This window comes from Monodon monoceros, unplaced genomic scaffold (genome assembly GCF_005190385.1).
Source record: "Monodon monoceros isolate NGI ecotype Baffin Bay Population unplaced genomic scaffold, NGI_Narwhal_1 Super_Scaffold_18, whole genome shotgun sequence".
NCBI classification, from domain to species: Eukaryota; Metazoa; Chordata; class Mammalia; order Artiodactyla; family Monodontidae; genus Monodon; species Monodon monoceros.
This window is the reverse complement of record NW_021703774.1, coordinates 175,392,451-175,412,688: the sequence shown is the minus strand read 5'-3', so window position 1 is coordinate 175,412,688 and position 20,238 is coordinate 175,392,451. Positions and strand designations below refer to the sequence as shown.

Genomic DNA, 20,238 nt, shown 5'->3' with positions numbered 1-20,238 from the left:
ATCATGCATGCATACCAGTATGTTTCCATCCCTGGTGCGTGGTGGGCGCCCCGCTACTGATCTACCAACCACTACAATTGTGGGGAGGCCTTCCGCAGGAAATCAAATAATATTTGAGATGAGGGGTTGGCACATTTTTTCTGGAAAGGGCCAAATAGTAAATATTTCAGGCTTTGTGGGCAATACAGACTTTGTCATGACTATTCAGTCTGCCTTTGTAGCACAAAAGCAGCCTTAGACAATATTAAACAAATGAGTGGGCCATGTGCCAATAAAACTTTATTTACACAAACAGCTAGCTGGGTTTGACCTGCCATAGTTAAAGCCCTGTTTTAAACAATTTCTGATGGAGCCCCTACTAGATATTAATTCTGAGCAATCTAGAACAACATTTATAAATATAAACATATAATAATAAATCACCAGACTATGAAAATCAGCAGCTTAAAAGAGGGGAACTAAGATGAGCATCTAGAACAGTGCTGTCCACCAGAACTTTCTGTAGTGATGGAAACATTCTATGTCTGCCCTGTCCAATATGGTAGCCAGTGGCCGTGTGTGGTACTGAGCATTGGAAATGTATTCAGTGTGAATCGGGAATTGAATTTCTAATTTTACTTAAGTTTAATTAATTTAAGTTTGAATAGCCATTGGATAGCACAGCTTTAGAGCAACTGGCCCTTACTGAAACAGTTGGTGCAGGAAATAGAAAATAACCTAAAAAAAAATCTACTTTATATTTTCACTGAAACTTCAGAGAATATTTTACTAATTTAAGACCACATACCTATGAAAAAAGCAGCAGTCTAAAGGAGCATTTTAGCCAAATGAAAAAATTAACAATTAAAATTAATGAAATAATTCAAGAAATGGCAAGCCAGAGTTCATGGAGGAGTGAACAGTAAAACCAGTAATACTGATATCTCTGAATAATTATTAATAGTGTGGTTGCACGATAAGCAATTCTTTAAATAAAGAGGAATAATGTTTCAAAAAATAACCTAGAGCTAAGATTCTAAATTGTTTTAACAAAACCAGGGAGGTAGGGCAAGGAAGGTAAAAGTGTATTAAAGCAGTTCCCCTGTCCAGGGAAAAGCAAAGTTTGTTCCAATTATTATATCGATAGATATGTGTAGCCTGAAATATGCTTGTTAGAAATGTCAAGTTAATAGGTAGTGTTAAAACAGGCTACAGAATTTCTATGTCATTTAAGGGGGAAAAAAGAAAATTTGGCCCATTCAGGAAGAGTTCAGTAATGGTAATAAAGAAAAAAGCAACAACAGAAATAATACTGTATAACATAATATTATAGGAATATTTTCAAACATGACTTATTCCCACTTTGGAAACTGTTAATTCTATTAAAAGATTCTCAGATTGGGTTAAAAAAAAAAAAAAAGGAAGCAAAATATACTATATACTGCTTGTAAAAGAATTTAAATGAAATGAAACAGAAAGAATGAAAATGATGTGATAGGTAAAGATATAACAGACAAATGAAAAGAAAAAGAAAAAAGATAAAAAGTACAGGTAAGGCAAATAGTATATATATATATAATTTGTCAAAACGATATGACTGTAATGAGCCATTATGCACCTAACAACATAGCTTCTAAATATTAAAGCAAGTAAAGATTGAAGAAATGTGGAACCATAACTATAATCATAGTGTGAGACTAACACAATTGTTTCAAAATTTGTCAGCTCAAGTATGAAGAGGATATGAAAATATTGACAATACAATTAGAAAGTTTGACTATGTATATTTAATGTATGATATATATATATATATAATTATGTAGATGTATGAATACACATAGTAAATATACATATCAGTGTTCTTTTTAGATATCCAAGACCATTTATGAAAACTGCTCATATACTAGGACCCAAAGAGAATTTAAATAAAGACCCAACATCATTTGAATAAAAAACCTGAAAGTCATTTAAATTCCATTGCCTTTTGTAGCTATCACAATGAAAAATCAGCTACTTGGTATCTCAAAATGTTGCATTTATTATGATATTAAGGTGTTCTTACACTGACACGTGTTTATAAAATAGAGGGTTTGGGAAAGGAGTGACTACAGATAGCTATAACCTTCAGTCTCAAGAAATTCCACTTTTTAATACTTTCATGAAAAAAAATCAAAGTAGGACTTACCTCCTCCTGTTTGACTCACAAACCAAGAGAGCCAATATAAAAGGAAAAGAAAAGCTGTGATATTTTTTTCCTTAAATGTTTTCATTTTTATTCCTGTCACAATAATTCTTGTTCTTTGTTGAAAATTTAGAAAATTACCCAAGATAAGTGTTTTTAAGAGTTTTATTTAGGTGTAATTTACATACCATAAAATTCACTCACTTTAAGTTCCCAGTGTAATGAACTTTTGTGAATTTTTACAGCTGTGCAATCATCGCGGTCCCATTTAGAACACTTCCATCACACCCCAGAAGTTCCCTGTGCCCCTTTGCAGTCACTCTCTGTTCCCATACCAGCCCTGGGCAACCACTGATCTGATTTCTCTCCCCCAGAATTGTTCTTTTTCTAGAAATGTTGTATAAATGGAATCATAACCTGTCATATTCTGTGTCTGGCTTCTTTCACTGAGCATAATGTTTTTCAGGTTCACGCATGTTGTAAGATAAGCATTTTGTCATTTTTGTATAGATCCTTTCAGAACATTTTCAATTCACTTAAAAACTTAAACTGCTATATTTCAACTTCCATTTTCAAGAGTTGTGCAAGGAAACTTTTAAAAACAAGGTCATATCTCTGATTCTGACCACATATATCTACTCCAGCCTAGTTTTGAGGATTCCTAAATGTATCCATTAGGAATGTATTTTGGGTGCAGGTACCAGCAACCTAACTCCAGGGGTTTAATAAGAAAATGACTTATTTTTCTCATAGAAGTCCAGAGGTTCAGTTGCTCAATAATGCCATCCGGGACCAGGACTTTTTCTGGATTTTCTGTTCTTTGGCCTTTCGTCTTCGTGCTTGTTGCTTTATGGTTGTAATGTAGCTTCTGGAGCTCATCTGTAGTCAGAGCAGGAAGAGGAGGGGGAAAGGGCCAGGTGCATCTTTACCTTTCATCAGGAAAGCAAAAGCTTTGCCCAGAGCCCACCCAGCAGACTTCTGTGCAGTCTCCTGTCCAGAAGTGGGTCACGGATCCTCCCCTCCTTGGTGCACGGAAGGTGGGAAACCAAGAAGGGGATTAGGACAGTTGGCTTGTATCAGTCACGAGCTGTCCCCTGGATGTTGGCTCGTTGCTCTCTCTACAAAACTGGGGTTCTCTGGGCAAGGCACAATGGGGTGATGGTGGTCAGGTAACCAGTAGTGTCACGACAATAATATGACCAGGACTGCCCAGTCATAGCATCCTTAACTGGTTGATCCTAGCTGAGAGTGGAAAGTAGGCACAAGCCAGACGTTCTCAAAGACTTAAGGTTTGGGACCAAACTGCGATGTGGAGGTAATCAGATCTGGGATCTCAGCACGTTCAGGTGAATCGGAAAACCTTACGATGAGATGGGAGGGCACTGGACTGAGGTGTAAGCCCGCCCTCTCCCCTTTCTTTCTTTCCACGGTGGGGGGAGTGGGGGTAGGCCTGGATAACCTCTAAGGTGCCACCCTGACCTGAGTGTTCTCTGACCTCTGGGCCCCAGGTGAACATGATGACCTTGGCAGAGCACATCATCGAAGCCACCCCTGAGCGGATCAAGCAGGAGAACTTTGTGCCCACGGAGTCCCCGGCATTGGAGAGGACAGACGCGGCCACCATCAGCAGTACGATGAGCTGGCTGGCCGGTTACCTAGCTGACGCAGACCATCTGCCAAATGCCGCCCAGATCAGGTCAGTAGCGTTTGTGGGCCACTCCCCAGGGCAAGCTCCTGGGTTTACGTGGAGGCTCCGGAGGCCCACTGGATCTGAGGAGTTCCGTGTAATGAATGGCCTTGTCAAGGAAGGAAGGAAGCGTTAAGACGAGTTCCATTGCCTCTTCCAAGGGCCCCTCATGTCCTCACCTCTCCCGTGATTTTTCTTCCCACGTCAGAGCGCAGGAGATAATGTATCCTGGTGTTCTCCCGCCAGTTCACCTGAAGTTTCACGATTGGATAGGGGACTCAGTGGATTTAGTACTTAGCACAGTACTAAACTCATAACAGGTGCTCAGTGTGAAGTTACTAACTGAAGGACATTCAGAGTCTGCTTAGCAGCTCTCTGGACTGAGTGAAGGCATATCCCTCATGGTCCACAGTAGGTACCATCTTGTCTCGTTGACCAGCGTGCAATGCATCATGCAAACCAATCACCAGCCTCTCTCCCCTGTGTCTCTTCTTGTTTCAGAAGTGCATATAACGAGCCTCTAACCCCTTCTTCTAATACCAGCCTGAGCCCTGTAGGCTCACCAGTCAGTGAAATAGCTTTCGAGAAACCCAGCCTTCCCTCCGCCGCAGACTGGTCTGAATTCCTGAGTGCGTCTGCCAGTGAGAAGGTGGAGAATGAATTTGCTCAGCTGACTCTGTCTGATCACGAACAGAGAGAACTCTATGAAGCGGCCAGGCTTGTCCAGACAGCTTTCCGGAAGTACAAGGTAAAAGACAACAGAGTCTTGATGCGGTGACGCTCTTAAGGTCGGGAAAGTCAGAGTCGTTCAAACTAAAACATATGCTGTTTCTTTTTTTTTCTTCTGAATCGATAGAATTGTTAGTTGACATTATTAATTAGGTCCCATGAGATTATTAATAATTGTCAGAAGCTTTAGTGAAATAAAACTGACAAGTAGTGTGATGGTTGTCACCATCTGAACTGTTGGTAATGATAATGGATATTTATTATCTAATTAATGTAAAGTAAGTTGACACTTCTGCCGCAAGGAATTTATGACCTAGAGCAGGGGTTTCTAGCTGGAGGCCTGGTGACTGATTGTCCTAAAATTTTATGGTAAAGTGCATTTTTGGTGGGAGAGGGTCCAGAGACTTCCACAGTTTCTCAGAGGAGTCTCTGACCTCCTTAAGAAGGTGTTACGAGCCATCAATCATTGATCCAAAAGTAGAGGACCCAGACTTCCCTGGTGGCGCAGTGGTTAAGAATTCATCTGCCAATGCAGTGGACACGGGTTCGAGCCCTGGTCCGGGAAGATCCCACATGCTGCGGAGCAACTAAGCCCGTGCGCCACAACTACTGAGCCTGCACTCTACAGCCCGAGAGCCACAACTACGGAGCCTATATGCCACAACTACTGAAGCCCGTGCACCTAGAGCCTATGCTCTGCAGCAAGAGAAGCCACCGCAGTGAGAAGCCCGTGTACCACAATGAAGAGTAGCCCCCGCTCGCCGCAACTAGAGAAAGCCCGAGCGCAGCAACAAAGACCCAATGCAGCCAAAAATAAATAAATAAATAAAAACAAAAGTAGAGGACTTGGTGTTATCTTAGGAAAGACAGCAGAGAGCGGAAATTTATAAGGACAAATAGTGCAATACCTAATTCTTTAAATACTTTGAAAATGAATATTGTTTTAGGCCTCCTAACATCCAAATATGATGGTTCTATTTAGAAGCAGGAATAATAAGAGAGTTATTCTGTAAATTCATTTTTTTAATTTATCCTGATACTAACTTATCACTGCATTTTGGTAAACCTCTGGTCTCAGTTCTGAGAAAGTCAATTAAATGAGTCATGATTCCATTTAAGTCTTGGGAATGTTGCATATTTTATACTACATCATTATTTCTTTTCTTGCCTCACTTTCCCTTGAAGGGCCGACCCTTGCGGGAGCAGCAGGAAGTGGCAGCAGCTGTCATTCAGCGTTGTTACAGAAAATATAAACAGGTGAGCCAGCTTCTGGGTCGCCATGGGAACGTGCCTTATTCACACAGCATCCAAACAGGCCTGGGGGGTCTGGTGTGTGGTTCGGCAAAGAGCACAACATCCAGTGCCTGATCCAAAGACTGACTTTGAATTGCCTTGATTAAAAACCAAAGGAGGGCTTCCCTGGTGGCGCAGCGGTTGAGAGTCCGCCTGCCAATGCAGGGGACACGGGTTCGTGCCCCGGTCCGGGAAGATCCCATATGCCACGGAGCGGCTGGGCCCGTGAGCCATGGCCGCTGAGCCTGCGCATCTGGAGCTTGTGGTCAGCAACGGGAGAGGCCACAACAGTGAGAGGCCTGCATACCGCAAAAAAAAAAAAAAAAGAAAAACCAAAGGGAAATGTTCCAGAAGGGAAAAAAACAAAAACAAGCAAACAAAAAGCCACCTGCAACTAATGCCGCAAAATAATTTTTGTTCAGATCGTTGGCCTCTTAGTGGTATCACCTGCCTGCAGCATTGGTCTGATACGGAGGAAGTTATTTGTGTCTGAAATAAGGCTCTGTGTCTCAGTCATTTTACCTATAAACTATTTAGTAATTAAAGAACTCAAGGGAATTTAATATGGTGATTGGAGTAGGTAAATACTAATTGTTATCGTTGGCCTTGAATTATATACATTACATAATCCTTAGCGGTTTTTCCTTTTGGCTTCTTCTTATCCGATTTAAAATGAAGAATTGTAAAGATCTGAAGAGGCCCAGAATATCTTAAACCGTTTTGTATTCCTTAGTTAAGTGTCGCAGGAAGAGTATCTGAGTTACTCTTTCGTGCAGTATTGCTCTTTCTGAAACTACCCGCAGGGTCATGTAGCTCCCATCAATGGGGAAGAGAGCACCTAGCACGTCCTGGATCTTTTATGCTCATCATCTCATTTTCTCCTTACAAAAATATCTGAAGTAAACAATTTTATTTCCATTTTGCAGATGAAGAAGCTGAGGCTCAGAGAGATTAAGTAAATATTAGACCTTTCTAACCACCTAGGTGGTGATAAAATGTTAAAAATTGCCGAATTGAGTTCTGACCGGTTCATACAATAAAACTCGGTCCTGTCAGTAGATTCTAGAACCTTTTATTAGGTTGTGCTTTCGGTAGGTCTTACATTTTTGTTTAAGGAATGTATACCAGCCACACAGAAATCCAGGATTCTGTTCTCTTGTTATTTCTAGCATTTGTCTGATTCAGGTTGCCATTCTCAGGTTTCTTTAGGATTAAGCTCTAACGGTGAGGGGCGGGGAACCTCTTTAGCTTATAGCCGATCGAGTTCGTGATCCCAGGAAATGAAGGTTTATTGTGTAAACGCTGACACCACAGTCCCTGTAGCCCCACAGCAGGGAACCATCCTGGCTTGTTGTTAGCCCGAGCAATACTCAGAATCAAGTTTCAAGTCTGTGATTTCAGCAGGTATTAATTCCAAAACGTGAGTTTGGTTTTTTTTTTAATCCCCTCCCAAAGAAGTGTTGGCTACAACCAGAAAGTCAGAAGGCATTTAAAAAAAAAATACTGACAAATATAAGACAAGTATTTTGGAAGATGGAAGGCATGAAGATAGCCAGGTTGCCTTTTTTCCTTTTTTTTTTTTTTTTGGTTGGGAGTTTCATTGGTTCTGGTTCTGGTTTTTCATTTCCTTCTATTCGGCAATCTAACATTAATCTTGTATTTTCTGTTTCTCCCCCAAGCTGACATGGATAGCCTTGAAGGTAATGATACACCCAAGTCCTCTCACAAACCATTCCACCAGAGTCACACACTTCACACCCATCACCAGCTACAAGAAGGGGCCATTAAGATGGCACGGTCATTCCGTAGGCATACCCCCCTCGCCCGGCCACCTCACCACAGCACATCTATCCTCTGGGGACCACGTGGTGATGCCGTTGCAGTGGGTTTCAGCAGTAACAGTCATTGGACATTTTCTTGGCCAGTGTCCATCTAAACAATCCATCCAAAACAATTGCCGTGAACCCTGTGAGCCACTGAAGATGTTTCCCTTTTTCCCATCATGCTTCACCGTGGCCCGGGAGGTTCTGACTATGCAGAGCGCACGGGTCAAGGCGATGGAAACGCTGTAGGATGCAGCATCCTTGTCTTAAAAGACTTTTGGCCAAATGAAAATGTCAGGCGGGTCAGATAAGACTAAACAGGATTCTTGCAGAAGGGCCCTGTGTCTGTTTCCTTTCCTCACTCCACCTCGTACATGCAGAGAGATACTTAGGCACAGGGATTTTCTGAGGAATACTTGTCCCTCTGATGGTAAGTCGCCTTCTTGTGAGCAAAGCGCTTCTCTGTGACTTCCTGTCCCCAGACTTGTAGTCTGTGTCGTTAGCAATCTGGACATAGTCTTTTTTAAAATCTGGAGAGCTCTGCATTTTTCCTGCCTGGACTCTGATAGGGAAGAGGACCCATCCTCCCCGCACCGTGCCTTCATGCCTCACTTTCCATCTCTGCGGCAAGCTGGCCGGAGGGTGCTGGGCCTGGCTCCCAAGCCATCCCCGGCTCCGGGGCCGCTTTCCAAGTTTCATGGCTTCACCCCACTGTCGGTCTTACGAGCATTAATCTTTTGCAGGTTAAAATGGCTTAAAGGTGTCAGCGTTTCATGATAAGCCTTGTATTTGGGACCTTGTAACTCAGAAATTTGTCGAGGGGAATGCTAGTTAGAAATCAGATGCTGACTGCTAAGTAGATTTGTGTTTGGCAGGAATTGGGAGGCATCCAATTAAAAATGGGAGGTTAATTTAAAATGTTTCCAAATTGGATAGGAAATATTCGTCTTCAGCATTTCAAGTTTTACCTCCTAAATAATACTTTTTCGATTCCTAAATGTCTCAGTTTATTGCCATTAAAACTTTTCTCCAGAAAGGGCAAACAATTTTGATATTTGGGGGGAAAAACCCCACATTTAAATCAATGCATTGTCTGAAGGAAACCCTTAAAGTAACATTTTGCATTTTGGAAAGGTAGGTGAAAAGATGCCTAGTTTGCCTCTTTAATGATGCACCCCCAGAGAATATGAAAAGAAAGGGAAAAGTTTTCCTTCTTGCCGTCCCCACCTGGTGGGCTCAGAGGACACCCAGGCCTGCGTGGCCCCCCTTGTTACTGCTGTGCTTCTTCTTGTTCCCCCTGCAGTATGCACTTTATAAAAAGATGACACAGGCTGCCATCCTGATCCAGAGCAAATTCCGAAGTTACTACGAACAAAAAAAATTTCAGCAGAGCCGGCGTGCTGCTGTGCTGATCCAGAAGTTTTACCGGAGTTATAAAAAGTGTGGCAGGAGACGGCAGGCTCGGCGGACGGCAGTCATCGTACAGCAGAAACTCAGGTGGGTCAAGATTTGTGATGGCCAAGAGAACCCCAACTGAGTCGAAAGAACTGCCCCTTGTTGACACGCAGGCCTGTACAAGGAGTAAAGCATCTTGCAGCTCTTTTCTTCCCAGACCAGTCTAGATGTCACGTGTTCGTAGAGTTACACCTGTCCTCTTTGCCTGTTTTTGTCTATTTAGCTTCTCCTTTCTCTCTGCCCACCCCCCATCCAATCATTTTGATGCCACCACCCAGTTTCACCTTGTATCAGAGTCTGGCTGGACCACAGTTCCTACTCAGAAAGGTGGCACTGTAATATAGTCGTCTAAATTGTAGCGTTTCTATACCTAAGACCTTGGGAGAGTAAGTAGTACTAAGCCACTCCATTTTGAAGAGTGTAATAAAAACTTCTAGCACTGGAAAATACACTCACGAAAGAAGTTTAGAAAATAATAGCCCAAAGAGAGTGGCAAACACAGGCGAATCAATTTCTAAACCGAGAAAGTCTGTCTAATGCCTTTTTGAACAAACGATCTTATAAAGACTTGGGACAGAACAGTTACAGGACATCTTATCTTTAGTCTTTCTATTATCTCCCTCCAAGTAGGTGAAAGTGTCTGTAGTGCCCTCCTTCCTTCTCCCCCAGTGATGCCCAGACTCTGAACCATAAAATAGGCTTGTGCTGTTGGATTTGCCACATGAGCTGTTTGGTTAAGAGTTTTCTCTCACCGCTGACCTGCTTTCAACTTTCGCACATGAAGCTTTACACCTTCTTGTGACAGTAATTCATATTCTGGCTTTTTCAGGAGCAGTTTGCTAACCAAAAAGCAGGACCAGGCTGCTCGAAAAATAATGAGGTTTCTACGCCGCTGTCGCCACAGGTACATTAACCCTCATCCCGACATTTTCCTCGTCGAGAATAATAAAACCACCCTCATCGCCTTAACCACTCATGAACTCCTTGGTGAAGCTAATCCCCCACAAATAATCAGGGTACACGTCCCAAATGACACTAGGATAACAGAACTCTTTAACTAGGGACTGAGTTGCTGCCATAAGAATACCGGTCGCTGTTCCAGACGATGCTGTGTAGAGATTGAACCACGGAGATCATGCCAGTGTTTTTGTTTTAATTTGGGTGCGAGGACAACTTAGTCAGACTGGCTTTTCATTCCAGATTTTTCTTTAGCAGTGTGTTCTTCACTCTAAACCCTTACTGTGCTAACGTGTGTCCAAACAGAAAAGACACAGAGTTTCTATTCTGAAGGAAACGTTGGGACACCACTAATGCCATCCAAATTTTCTGATGTAGAATTTCCACTAAATAGTTGGTGCCCTCTACTGGCCGTGTCAGAGCTAACACCCTCCATCAAGTGATCAATTCCAGCTAGCCTGTGATGAGAAACAGGAGAGGTGGTCAGAATGAAACTGGGCAGGGCAGGAAACACACCCGAGACAGAGGCGCATTTCCAACTAGAAGTGGGCTCCGGTGACCCCAGCATCTTCCTGCAGAGCTACGCCAGGGGAGTTTCTCTTTGTTTTCCTGAGTTTGGGATGCCTTGGTGAAGACGAGGTCCTTAACTCAGATTTTGGGGGCTGGTGAACCGTGTTTTTCTTTTCTTTGCTTGGGTTAATATTCCGGCCTGACCTGTGTGACATTGGCCGACTGAGCTGTGTTTAGATGGCTCTCCACGTAGTTTTGTCGCTTCTCTGTGCATCGGGAGCTGTGCAGTTTACAGACCCAAACTTGAAAGCAAGCTCTTTAATGTCTGATTTCCTCTTTCCTGTTTAATTGTACCCAAAGCCCGAGTGTCCAGGTGCAGTTTGATTCCTCAGAGGTTTCACTTTCGTTTTTTTTCCCCTCAAACTGTCTACTTGCTAACTTTGACAGTATTCTAACTTTGAGACTTACTAGGGGTTAACTGGCTACTTGTGTGCACTTTTACTTAAATTAACAAAATAATTCGTTTACATGACCATGGAAGGGAATGTGGACAGAACCACACACATGCACAGTGATAAAAACTTTTAAAGGAACATTTTTTAGGTTATATACGGTGTTCTCTAGCTAGAATGCTGCCAGGGCAGCTCATGCACATTTACCGTATTCCTCCGCAGGGCGTTTGCTCTCCACCCACGCAGTGATGGGGTTTTCCCCGTGACGCTAAGCAATGAGGTGCCCATATCAATACTCTGAAATAGCAAGTCTTGTTAGGAAATGCATATCAGAATATGCGGCATGGCCAGGACGTAATGAAATGAATCCTCCAGGCCTTACCAAAGTCAGTCTCTGTTTCCTTATTACTTACTCATACCTTTGACTTAGCCTTAGGGGACTTGCAGCCAAATAGAGGAGTTGATTTTCTTCCTTTGGTGAAAATATCAAGGCCTTACCTGGACCCTTTGCCATATGTTCTCACACGTGCTCACACTCTTCTCCCCTTTTCCTCTTCCTCCTGCGAAACAAAAAACCCAGGAGGATTCAATCCAGCACTGCTGAGTCTGTGATTAACACTTTCCTAGCAGGTTTTATCTTCGAGGAAATCGCCTCCACGTGGCTCTTCCTTAAGCCACGTCAAACAAATGTTCACAAGTTAAATTCTCCTTGGTTCTTCTGGTCTTATCCTCAAACTTTGAAAATATGTATAGGTAATGCCACCTTGGTCATTGTGAGCAAAACTACATAAAGTCCCATGTTCATTTTCTTCTTCTTTTTTTTTTTTTTTTTTTGGCCAAAGCCTACCATGTTTACATTTGGTGAACTGAGTGAATTGAGAGGGTAAGATATTTAAGCAAAACATAAACGCCTGAAAGGCTGCTTCCCACAGAAGGCTGAACGAAGGCATCGTCTCACTCATGTTTTTAGAGTTCTCCTTTTGTAAACAAGTAGAAAAGCATTTCATGAGGATTTTGCCTTTCTTTGGTCCATATTTTAACCAGTAATATCCTCATGAAGCTAATAAGTTTTTTTATGAAGAGAGCATCAGATTATGGATCTGAATTTCTGTTCATTATTTGGGATTAAACAATGACCCCTACTGGCTCTTTTCTTTACTTGCCCTTTGATATTCCAGATGCTAGAAAAATGTGCAGGCAAATTGGAATAAAACCTTTGTCTACTGACTGTGTAAGGTCACTATTCACTTTCCATTCCCATATATTCAATGAAGGAACCTGAAGAAATCCTGAAAAATCTATCCTGGAAGTTTGAACTCATTTTCCCTAGAATGAGTGTCACCCTGTTGCCATTCTGGGTTATTGAATATTATTTTAAGAGAAACTGTCATCTGTGTTGTCCCCTAGAAGCATTAAAATAGGAAACCTCATATGACACCCTCTCAGAAAAGGTAGGTAGGAAGTGGCTTCAGGAATCAATAAGAAGTGTCCCATTTCCTTAAGGATTTTGCTCAGTCATGGACCCCAACATTTTTAGACTAAAAAATAAATTGGTGAATTTCCTACCTGCTCATTTCACATATCCCACCACCACTCTCCTTTTCTTTTTTTTCCAAAAACAACCAAAAAAGGAACCCTTTATAGTCTTTTTTGTTGAAATAAAGCTATTTATAAGATTTCTGTTGTGACCCTCACATGCTAATAGCTCTTTGGTGTTGTTTTACTGTCCAAAGCCCCCTGGTGGACCATAGGCTGTACAAAAGGGTGAGTTTAGCTGCCTGCTAGCCAGTTTCTCTTTATCTTCCATTTTCAATATTTTGCTTTTTGCTTGCTTGCATGGGGCTGCAGTCTAGGTATGCCCGTAAAGTTTCACATCCATTTCGAATGAAATAAGATAAAAACTAACCCTAATTACTAACACTGCTACTTTATACAACAGGAAAACAGTCACATACAACCATAGACATACAAATGCATGAGCAAGTGAAAGGGAGGGCCTTCTGAAGCCACCGCAGGGCATGCGTAGCACTTGGTGGGAGAAGCCTTCAGTGTAAAAAAAACAGTGGCTGGTGGGACAAGTTTAAATCTCAACAAGCCTGCACTAGAACAAAGCCTTAAGCAAGTGGTTATTTGCGATGAAAATAGTCTGCCACATGAAATTTGACTACTGCCGTGTCAAAATTTCTAAAGGAAAAAGGCTCACTAGGCAATACTGTTGTTTTTCTTTTAACTCATCTATTTCTTGTTTAGAGTTACATAGTTTCATTTTCTAACTCTCCCTTTCCCTGGTGCTGTGAGGTAAGTCAGTACCCAGAGCTGCCCTTTCTGAACCAACTCAGGACATTCATGATCCAATAGGGAACAAACCTGACTTCCAGCATTTAATGACAGCGCTGAAGAAAGACAGGGTGGTGTGAAGTGTCCGAAATCTGTATATTCTATATTGCAGTCAAGAGTGGATGTTCCGAGAGAATCTGTGTTTTAAAGAAATGATAGTGAGTGGGTGTTCAACGGACACTGTGAGTGTTCATGAGGTTTTAGAATGTGATGCTGATTTCTAAGTATGAAGACGTGACTGTAACACATCTTAAGTTATAATAAACGGTTTACTGGCAGAAAACTGGTTTTTAAAAGCCAGGAATTGAACTCACCAAAATCACACTTGAATTTAGATTAACTTGACAACTTTTGTCTTAAGAGAAGGTGCATTTAAAATCTAACGTGACAAAAAACTAAGGTAAAATATAACATGGCGGTTAGCTCTATCAACTCAGCTACATCCAGCACCCTCCCTTCTCACCTTACACTAATACAGTATTTGGTCATTTGCAAGATTTCAGAGAAAAGATCGTGCTTCAGAAAAAAATCTCCAACTTCTAATGTCTCTGGAGAGATCATTTCCCGTATCACTACATTTATGTTGACGGTAATATTTATTCACTATATTTTAAGCCAAGTGTCCAAAAACATTTCCTTAAAAGGCCAGATAATAAATGTCCATTGCAATATAGTAGTTCCCCCTTAGCCATGGGGGATACGTTCCAAGACCCCCAGTGGATACCTGAAACCGTGGATAGTACCGAATGCTATGTATACGTGTACATACACACTATGTTTCTCCTATACTAACAGGCAGGTAGCGTATACAGTGTGGATGTGCTGGACAAAGGGATGATTCACGTCCCAGGCAGGACAGAATGGAGCAGTGTGAGATTTCACCATGCTACTCAGAACAGCACACAATTTAAAGCTCATGAATTATTTATTTCTGGAATTTTTCATTTACTGTTTTCAGACCGCAGTTGACCAATGGGTAGCTGAAACCTTGAAAGCAAAACCATGGATAAGGGGGAACCACTGTTCTTAGTTCTACCACTGAAACATGAAAACAGCCACAGACAATCCAAAAATGAATGGTTGTGACTGTGTTCTAATAAAACTGTATTTATACACAGACCTGCATTGGGCTGGACTTGGTCCATGGGCTGTAGTTTGCCAACCTGGGGTGATAGGAGAATTGAGTTTTTGTAAGTTCTTCCTAAATCAAAACCTTATCCCTGTAAAAGGTCTGAAGCCTCACCTGTTGAAAACCATGGATAGTCACTGAAGGAGAAATTTGTTAAAAAAATAATAATAAAGCAGCTACTTGCCTTTGTAAATTTAACTAGTCAGACCTCTCTAGAATTAGACAGTTGCTTACAATTAAAATATTTTAGGTCCCATGTAGTGGCGCTGGCTCAGTGATGTCTGTGTTTGAAATATAAGAGAAAAGGGGGACACAAATGTCCATTTTTCTAGTCCCTCTCTCTCTCTGCATACATAGATAATATCTCTTTCCATTAGAAAAAATCCTCCCAGAGAACAGGTGCATGCCCTAGTATTCAATTTAACTATAAGTTGTAGTATCTTGCATGTTATATGCAATTTATATCGTCCGCTGCAAGGATCCAACATTTTAGTAAAAGCGGTTGCTTATGCACCTTTGAAGCCTGTTAGGTTCTGGTATGTTAATGATCATTTTCAAGAGTACATTTTCTAAAAGTGCTTTTCCATGCCAACCAGAGTCCCCACCTTAACTTCCTGAATGCTCGCTGCATTCCGCTGTGAGTTCCTAAAACTCCTCCTCATGCGTGGAAAGTTGGATTTTCATAACATCCTCTATGCCACTCAGTCTTAGGGGGTTTGAGAGAGAGGAACTCAGAAGCTTTCAGGTTTCTTCCAGTGTGGTCATTGTTCTCTAACATATGAATTGAGGAACAGCTTAGCTGTGTCTTGTCTAATTCCCAGTAGGATCTCTCATCCATCGGAGAAGTCATGATGGTCCTCCAAGAGTCCCCAAGTTGAAGTTACCCTTGGGAGGCAGGACATTCTCCGAGGAGGATTTATATTCCTGGAATTTGTGTCAAAGAAGCTAATATACTTACCAGTGTATAAAGTATACCATATTTAAGACATTTAAGGTTTACCTATCCGAAGATAATATTTGAAAAATGAAGAATTACATTTTACGGTACAGTACGTGTAACATATGATTTGACCCCAACTTTTTTTTTAGCCTTTTTTTTTTGACCCCAACTTTTAAGTTAATGAAGCAGCAGGATGTCTAAAAAGGGAGGTGACGTCAATTATCAGAATTAGGGTCCAGCTGGCTAACTCCAGCAGCAGAGCAATCAGAAAATACCAATGTGTCTTCAAATTTTCAGCCTCAGGGAAAGCTAAGAAAAAGCCCCCAATGGTCCTCACCGAAGCCAGCTCATTTTCACTCAGTCGTTCCTCCAGACTTGGCCCCTAATTTACCCAGTAACTTAAAATGAAGTCATCCAGTTCCTAATACCGTCAAAGGGATTTGTTTTGTCTTGGACACAATAACTTGTCAAGAGAAAACATTATACACAGAGAGATGTTTGAATCAACAGTTTTAATTATTTTTCTTAGTTCACTTAGGTGTTATACTAGTTCAGCCAATGACTGAAGGATTTCTAAGGTTGAAGAAATATTTAAGTGCTCTGGCTGAGAATACTATATTCCAGTTGGATTTTGAATATCTTGAACAGGGTGTTATTCAGTATTACAGCAGAAAACCAAGATGCCTCAGGTGTAAAGGAAATAGTAAAGAGTTGAATTATATAACAGGTTTGTCCTCAAGGTATTGAGACTAGAAAGGACAATGCCTTAGACAAATTTCTTCTTTCCCTAGTGAGATCAGATTCCTGTGAGAGGGCTTTATAACCTAAAACAGTCCCTGCAGGTACTGTAAACAGTAAGACTCCTGGTATTGAAATAACCGATCTCTTGTAAATTGCTGGCCTAGTTACCGATGTTCAATAAAGGTGGGTGAAGCCATCCAACTGGAATAAAAAGAGCCCTGATTGGAGGAAGAAGAGATAACACTTTCTGGTCACCAATTTTTAAACAACAGGTTTTCTCTCTATTTGACAACTGGGTTTCCAAACACTTAACCGGGCCAGATGCTGCTAGTTACCTTGGTAAGTAGCGTGGACAGCACCGATTCTTGAGAGCAGCCCTGCAAAATATCTTCAGTGGGTCACTAGCAAGTTCTGCGGGTCACACTTAGACTTTTTGTGTTGTTCTCTACACGTTGGTCCAAGGGACAGTTCTCTAACAATGCCTGCAAGTGAACTGTTTGAGAAAAGTAACAGTGCTCTGTCAACAGCTTGGATGTCACACTTCCGTAGTTAAATTTGACGTGAGGTGTGGTTTCCAAATGGCCCAGTCTGCTCGGTAAGGAGTAAGCGATGAAGGTGGGGTGCGTCATCTAATTTAAATCTCCAAAGTAATTCTGTCTTACTTGCCTCTTTTAGGAAATGAATCTTTGGGGAACACAGTGGCGTGTGTTACATTGCAGACAACATGCTCTGTGTCATTCTTATTGGGCCTCTCTGTCTTTTTTGTTTTGCAATCCAAATGAGATTTCTGGAAAATGGCAAGACCTCTCTTTTCCTAAACCCCCCCCACGAGCTATTGCAGCTCTCAGAGCAACAGGTAACTAAGCAGAGAGCCGCATCTGGCTGCCCTGTATATTTCTGACGTCCAGCATTGCGAGAATATACCTGCCAAAGTCCACTGACTCATGACACATTTCCCTGGCTGAGCATTACTGAGTAGATGTTAACGAAGCTGCTTTGCCTAATGCTTTACCCATGGAGCCATTGTTCGCTACGAGTCTCTGAAGCAGGCCTACTTCATTTATCCATAAACGATCATGGGACGTCTGATGGAAAGAAACCCCGTGGGCTTCTGCTGGCTTTCAGTGCTGTTGCTTACCACATCACTTCAGTACATTACAATGCAACATGGTTTGGGTTTGGGCTGAGACTGCAACAATATCCGAAAGATTATTTTCAGCCTATAGAGTGCTTGGGGGAAATCCTGGGCTTGTCTTTAATTTTAATAGTTGGATGGTCACAGGTCGAAGTCGTGCTATTCTAATTACCGTAATTCAAGCCAGGAACACGAGCACCATTTTCGAAGTTAGTGATGCACAGTTCAGAAACGTGGTCCTGGCAGCTCTCCTTATAGTAGCAATTGCCTTGTGCCCACAGAAGCCACAGCTCCTATGTTGTATTAATTGTCTTCACAGTCTCAAGGAAGACTGCTCTGCCTGTCTTCCATGTGAGGAAATTCAGAAGTAAGTGTAATTATCACGGGATTTGTTTTTAGATAACCTGGACATTATTAGACTCATTTCTTTCCTAGCCCTGAATGAGGCTAACACTTACAATTCTTTAAGAGAATCCAAAACTCAGTAACCCTTAGCTGAGTGTGTGTAACGTAATGTAACAGAAGTTTACTGGACCTCTGTATTCTCAGTTCTATAGATACAGTGACTACAGGTACAGAATTTTCAAGTATCATTCCAATTTCAAAAATTCTGCTCTACCTTTACCAAGTTTTCACACTGAAAATATGTTTACAATATAGGTAATATCAATGAAACTAGCTCAATCGATTTTTGGTTTTGGTCTATAAAATTTATTTTTTTTTTCCCCTCCACTGAACTTTTCAATTGTTCTTTTATGTCACGTGACTACAACATTTGTAAGAAACAGTAGTAGTAACAGATGGATAGAAAAACATCTTAGAAATTTTTTTAAAGAATGACAAGCAGAAATAATTATTATGAAGGAAACACATACTCACTGTAGTACATTTTGGAAATACAAATTAGCAAGGAAAATCACCCAGAGATGATAACTGTCAAACTTTTTGTATCTTTCTCGTGGTAGAGGCATTTTCAGTTAACCTATGCCTTTTAGTCATTATTCATGTCTTGAATGACTGAGACAAGGCGGCCACACATCTCTGTGACTATTTGAAACACTCTGACATGAAACATCTGTCTCTTAGAACGTACTAACAAAAGTTCTAGTATCAGATGTTGTTCTCATTCACTTCAGTGAACAGAATTAATTGTTTTCTGTTCCTTTGGAGGCAGCATAACAGTCAAACATATTTTACCCAATTGACATTTGATTTAAAGCAAAACAAAACAAAAATTTAGGCACCACTGTCTTATCCTAATAATCTACCCTCAAGTAACATAAACATCCACTTGTGATTTCAGTAGTGCAGACTGTAAAAGTCTCTCAAGTTCATCTAAACTTGCAGCGGTAAGTTAACACCAATATGATCTGCAAATTGGAGAATGAGGCTAAAAGTCTTCGGTTGCCTTGATTCTTAGACCCATTCTTTTCATGTTTCAGATCTACTTCAGTCGTAAAATTCATAAGTACGTTTTATGTGGAGGTATTTTTTTTCCTCCAAAACATTGTAATAGAATCAACATAGGGTCTTATGAAGGATGACGTCTTAGAATTGAGAAAATGTAATTGTCATCACCAGTTTCAACAACGTACTCATCTCATGCCATGGAAATTTTCCAAATGCATGTATTTTTGTACAGACTTTTAGGAAAAGCAATAAAATAAGAATTGGGTTTAAAAATGTTTTTTTCTTGTTGTCGCCCTGAGATACTGTTTGAGGCAGCAGAGTGGAGGAGTGAAGTCAGACAAACCTGGCTTCAAATCCCCACTCTGCCATTTATTAACTATATAATTTGAGGTAGGTTGCTCAATTCCTGTAAATCTCAGGTTCTACGTTTATGAACTGGAGATGATTCTGATATTGTGAGGACTAAAATAACGCAACACATACTAAGGAACCCATGTAGCTCTTGGAACATCAGTGTTCTCTTCCTTTTTTCCTAATTTCTCCTTTAACAACTTCCCGTAAAAAAAAAAAAAACTTCCTGTGCCATTTTTAACTCATTTCAATATTATGTATTTCTAACGCTAGTAGACTGTGAAAACTGCATAATGAAACTAAAAACTAAATTCTCCAGTGGAGTTCAGGAGTTAGGAAAGCCTAGAAAATTGGAATGTCTGAAAATTGGAATTTCTCATTTTTCCTGAATAGACAGTCATGGTCATTCTGTGTGTGGACGTGCATCTCTCCTTAACTTAATGCTATGTGAGGCTAGCACTAGCCTTATAGCAGAGTATTTACGTGGTAACTTTAAAACCTTATGAAAACTTAGTTGACATTTTAATTAGCTCAGAAAGAAACTGCCAAAAAAACTGCAGAAACAAATGTGACCATTTTAACTAAAAAAAAAAAAAGTTTATGTTATACCCACCGTGACCAGCTGGTTACAGACTCTTTGGTATGAAACTATATAAAACATTTCTGGTTCATAGTTCACGCTCCTTTTTATTTCATCCCAATGATGAACTTAAGATTTTTAAAGCCTTCCTGTTCACGCTAGCAAAATTGTGAATGGAGATCTTTGTGTTTATGCTCTCAGGCTTTGAGTTCAGAATTCTTCAAATTCTAGAAATCTCATCAGTGATGGAGTCTCTGTTGCACATTTGTGAATGAGTCCTGTACTAGTGCAGAAATAAAATGTCGTATTTGAAGTAGCATGCACATTTTGCCGTAATTCAGCAAGGAGGTCTGCCCAAGTACAGATACATTGCATGCCCAGAAGTAAAGGTGGCATCAGTGCATGCCTTGCATTTTTCCAGCCAAAGGGCTGTTAGTATAGATATTGCATGTTTAAAAATTGAACACAGAATATAGCATGTTTCAATTTTTAAAAAGCCATTTATCAAGTATGCATGTCCAAAATTAGGGACCTATAATGATGCACAT

The 20,238-nt window shown here is 40.9% G+C and overlaps 1 protein-coding gene across 10 annotated transcripts in view; it reads left to right on the top strand.

Moving 5' to 3' along the window:
* Nucleotides 1–20,238, top strand: part of CAMTA1 (calmodulin binding transcription activator 1) — an 823,330-nt gene that overhangs the window by 798,144 nt on the left and 4,948 nt on the right. For 4 of the 10 annotated variants that reach the window (XM_029227284.1, XM_029227285.1, XM_029227283.1 and 1 more), the window contains 5 exons: nucleotides 3,670–3,857; nucleotides 4,350–4,596; nucleotides 5,763–5,834; nucleotides 8,997–9,190; nucleotides 9,978–10,052. In XM_029227284.1, coding sequence (XP_029083117.1) covers nucleotides 3,670–3,857; nucleotides 4,350–4,596; nucleotides 5,763–5,834; nucleotides 8,997–9,190; nucleotides 9,978–10,052 — 776 coding nt within the window. Of the gene's footprint in view, nucleotides 1–3,669; nucleotides 3,858–4,349; nucleotides 4,597–5,762; nucleotides 5,835–7,549; nucleotides 7,571–8,996; nucleotides 9,191–9,977; nucleotides 10,053–12,800; nucleotides 12,832–20,238 lie in introns of all 10 variants that reach the window. The other 6 variants (XM_029227275.1, XM_029227278.1, XM_029227277.1 and 3 more) reach the window with 4 other exon arrangements.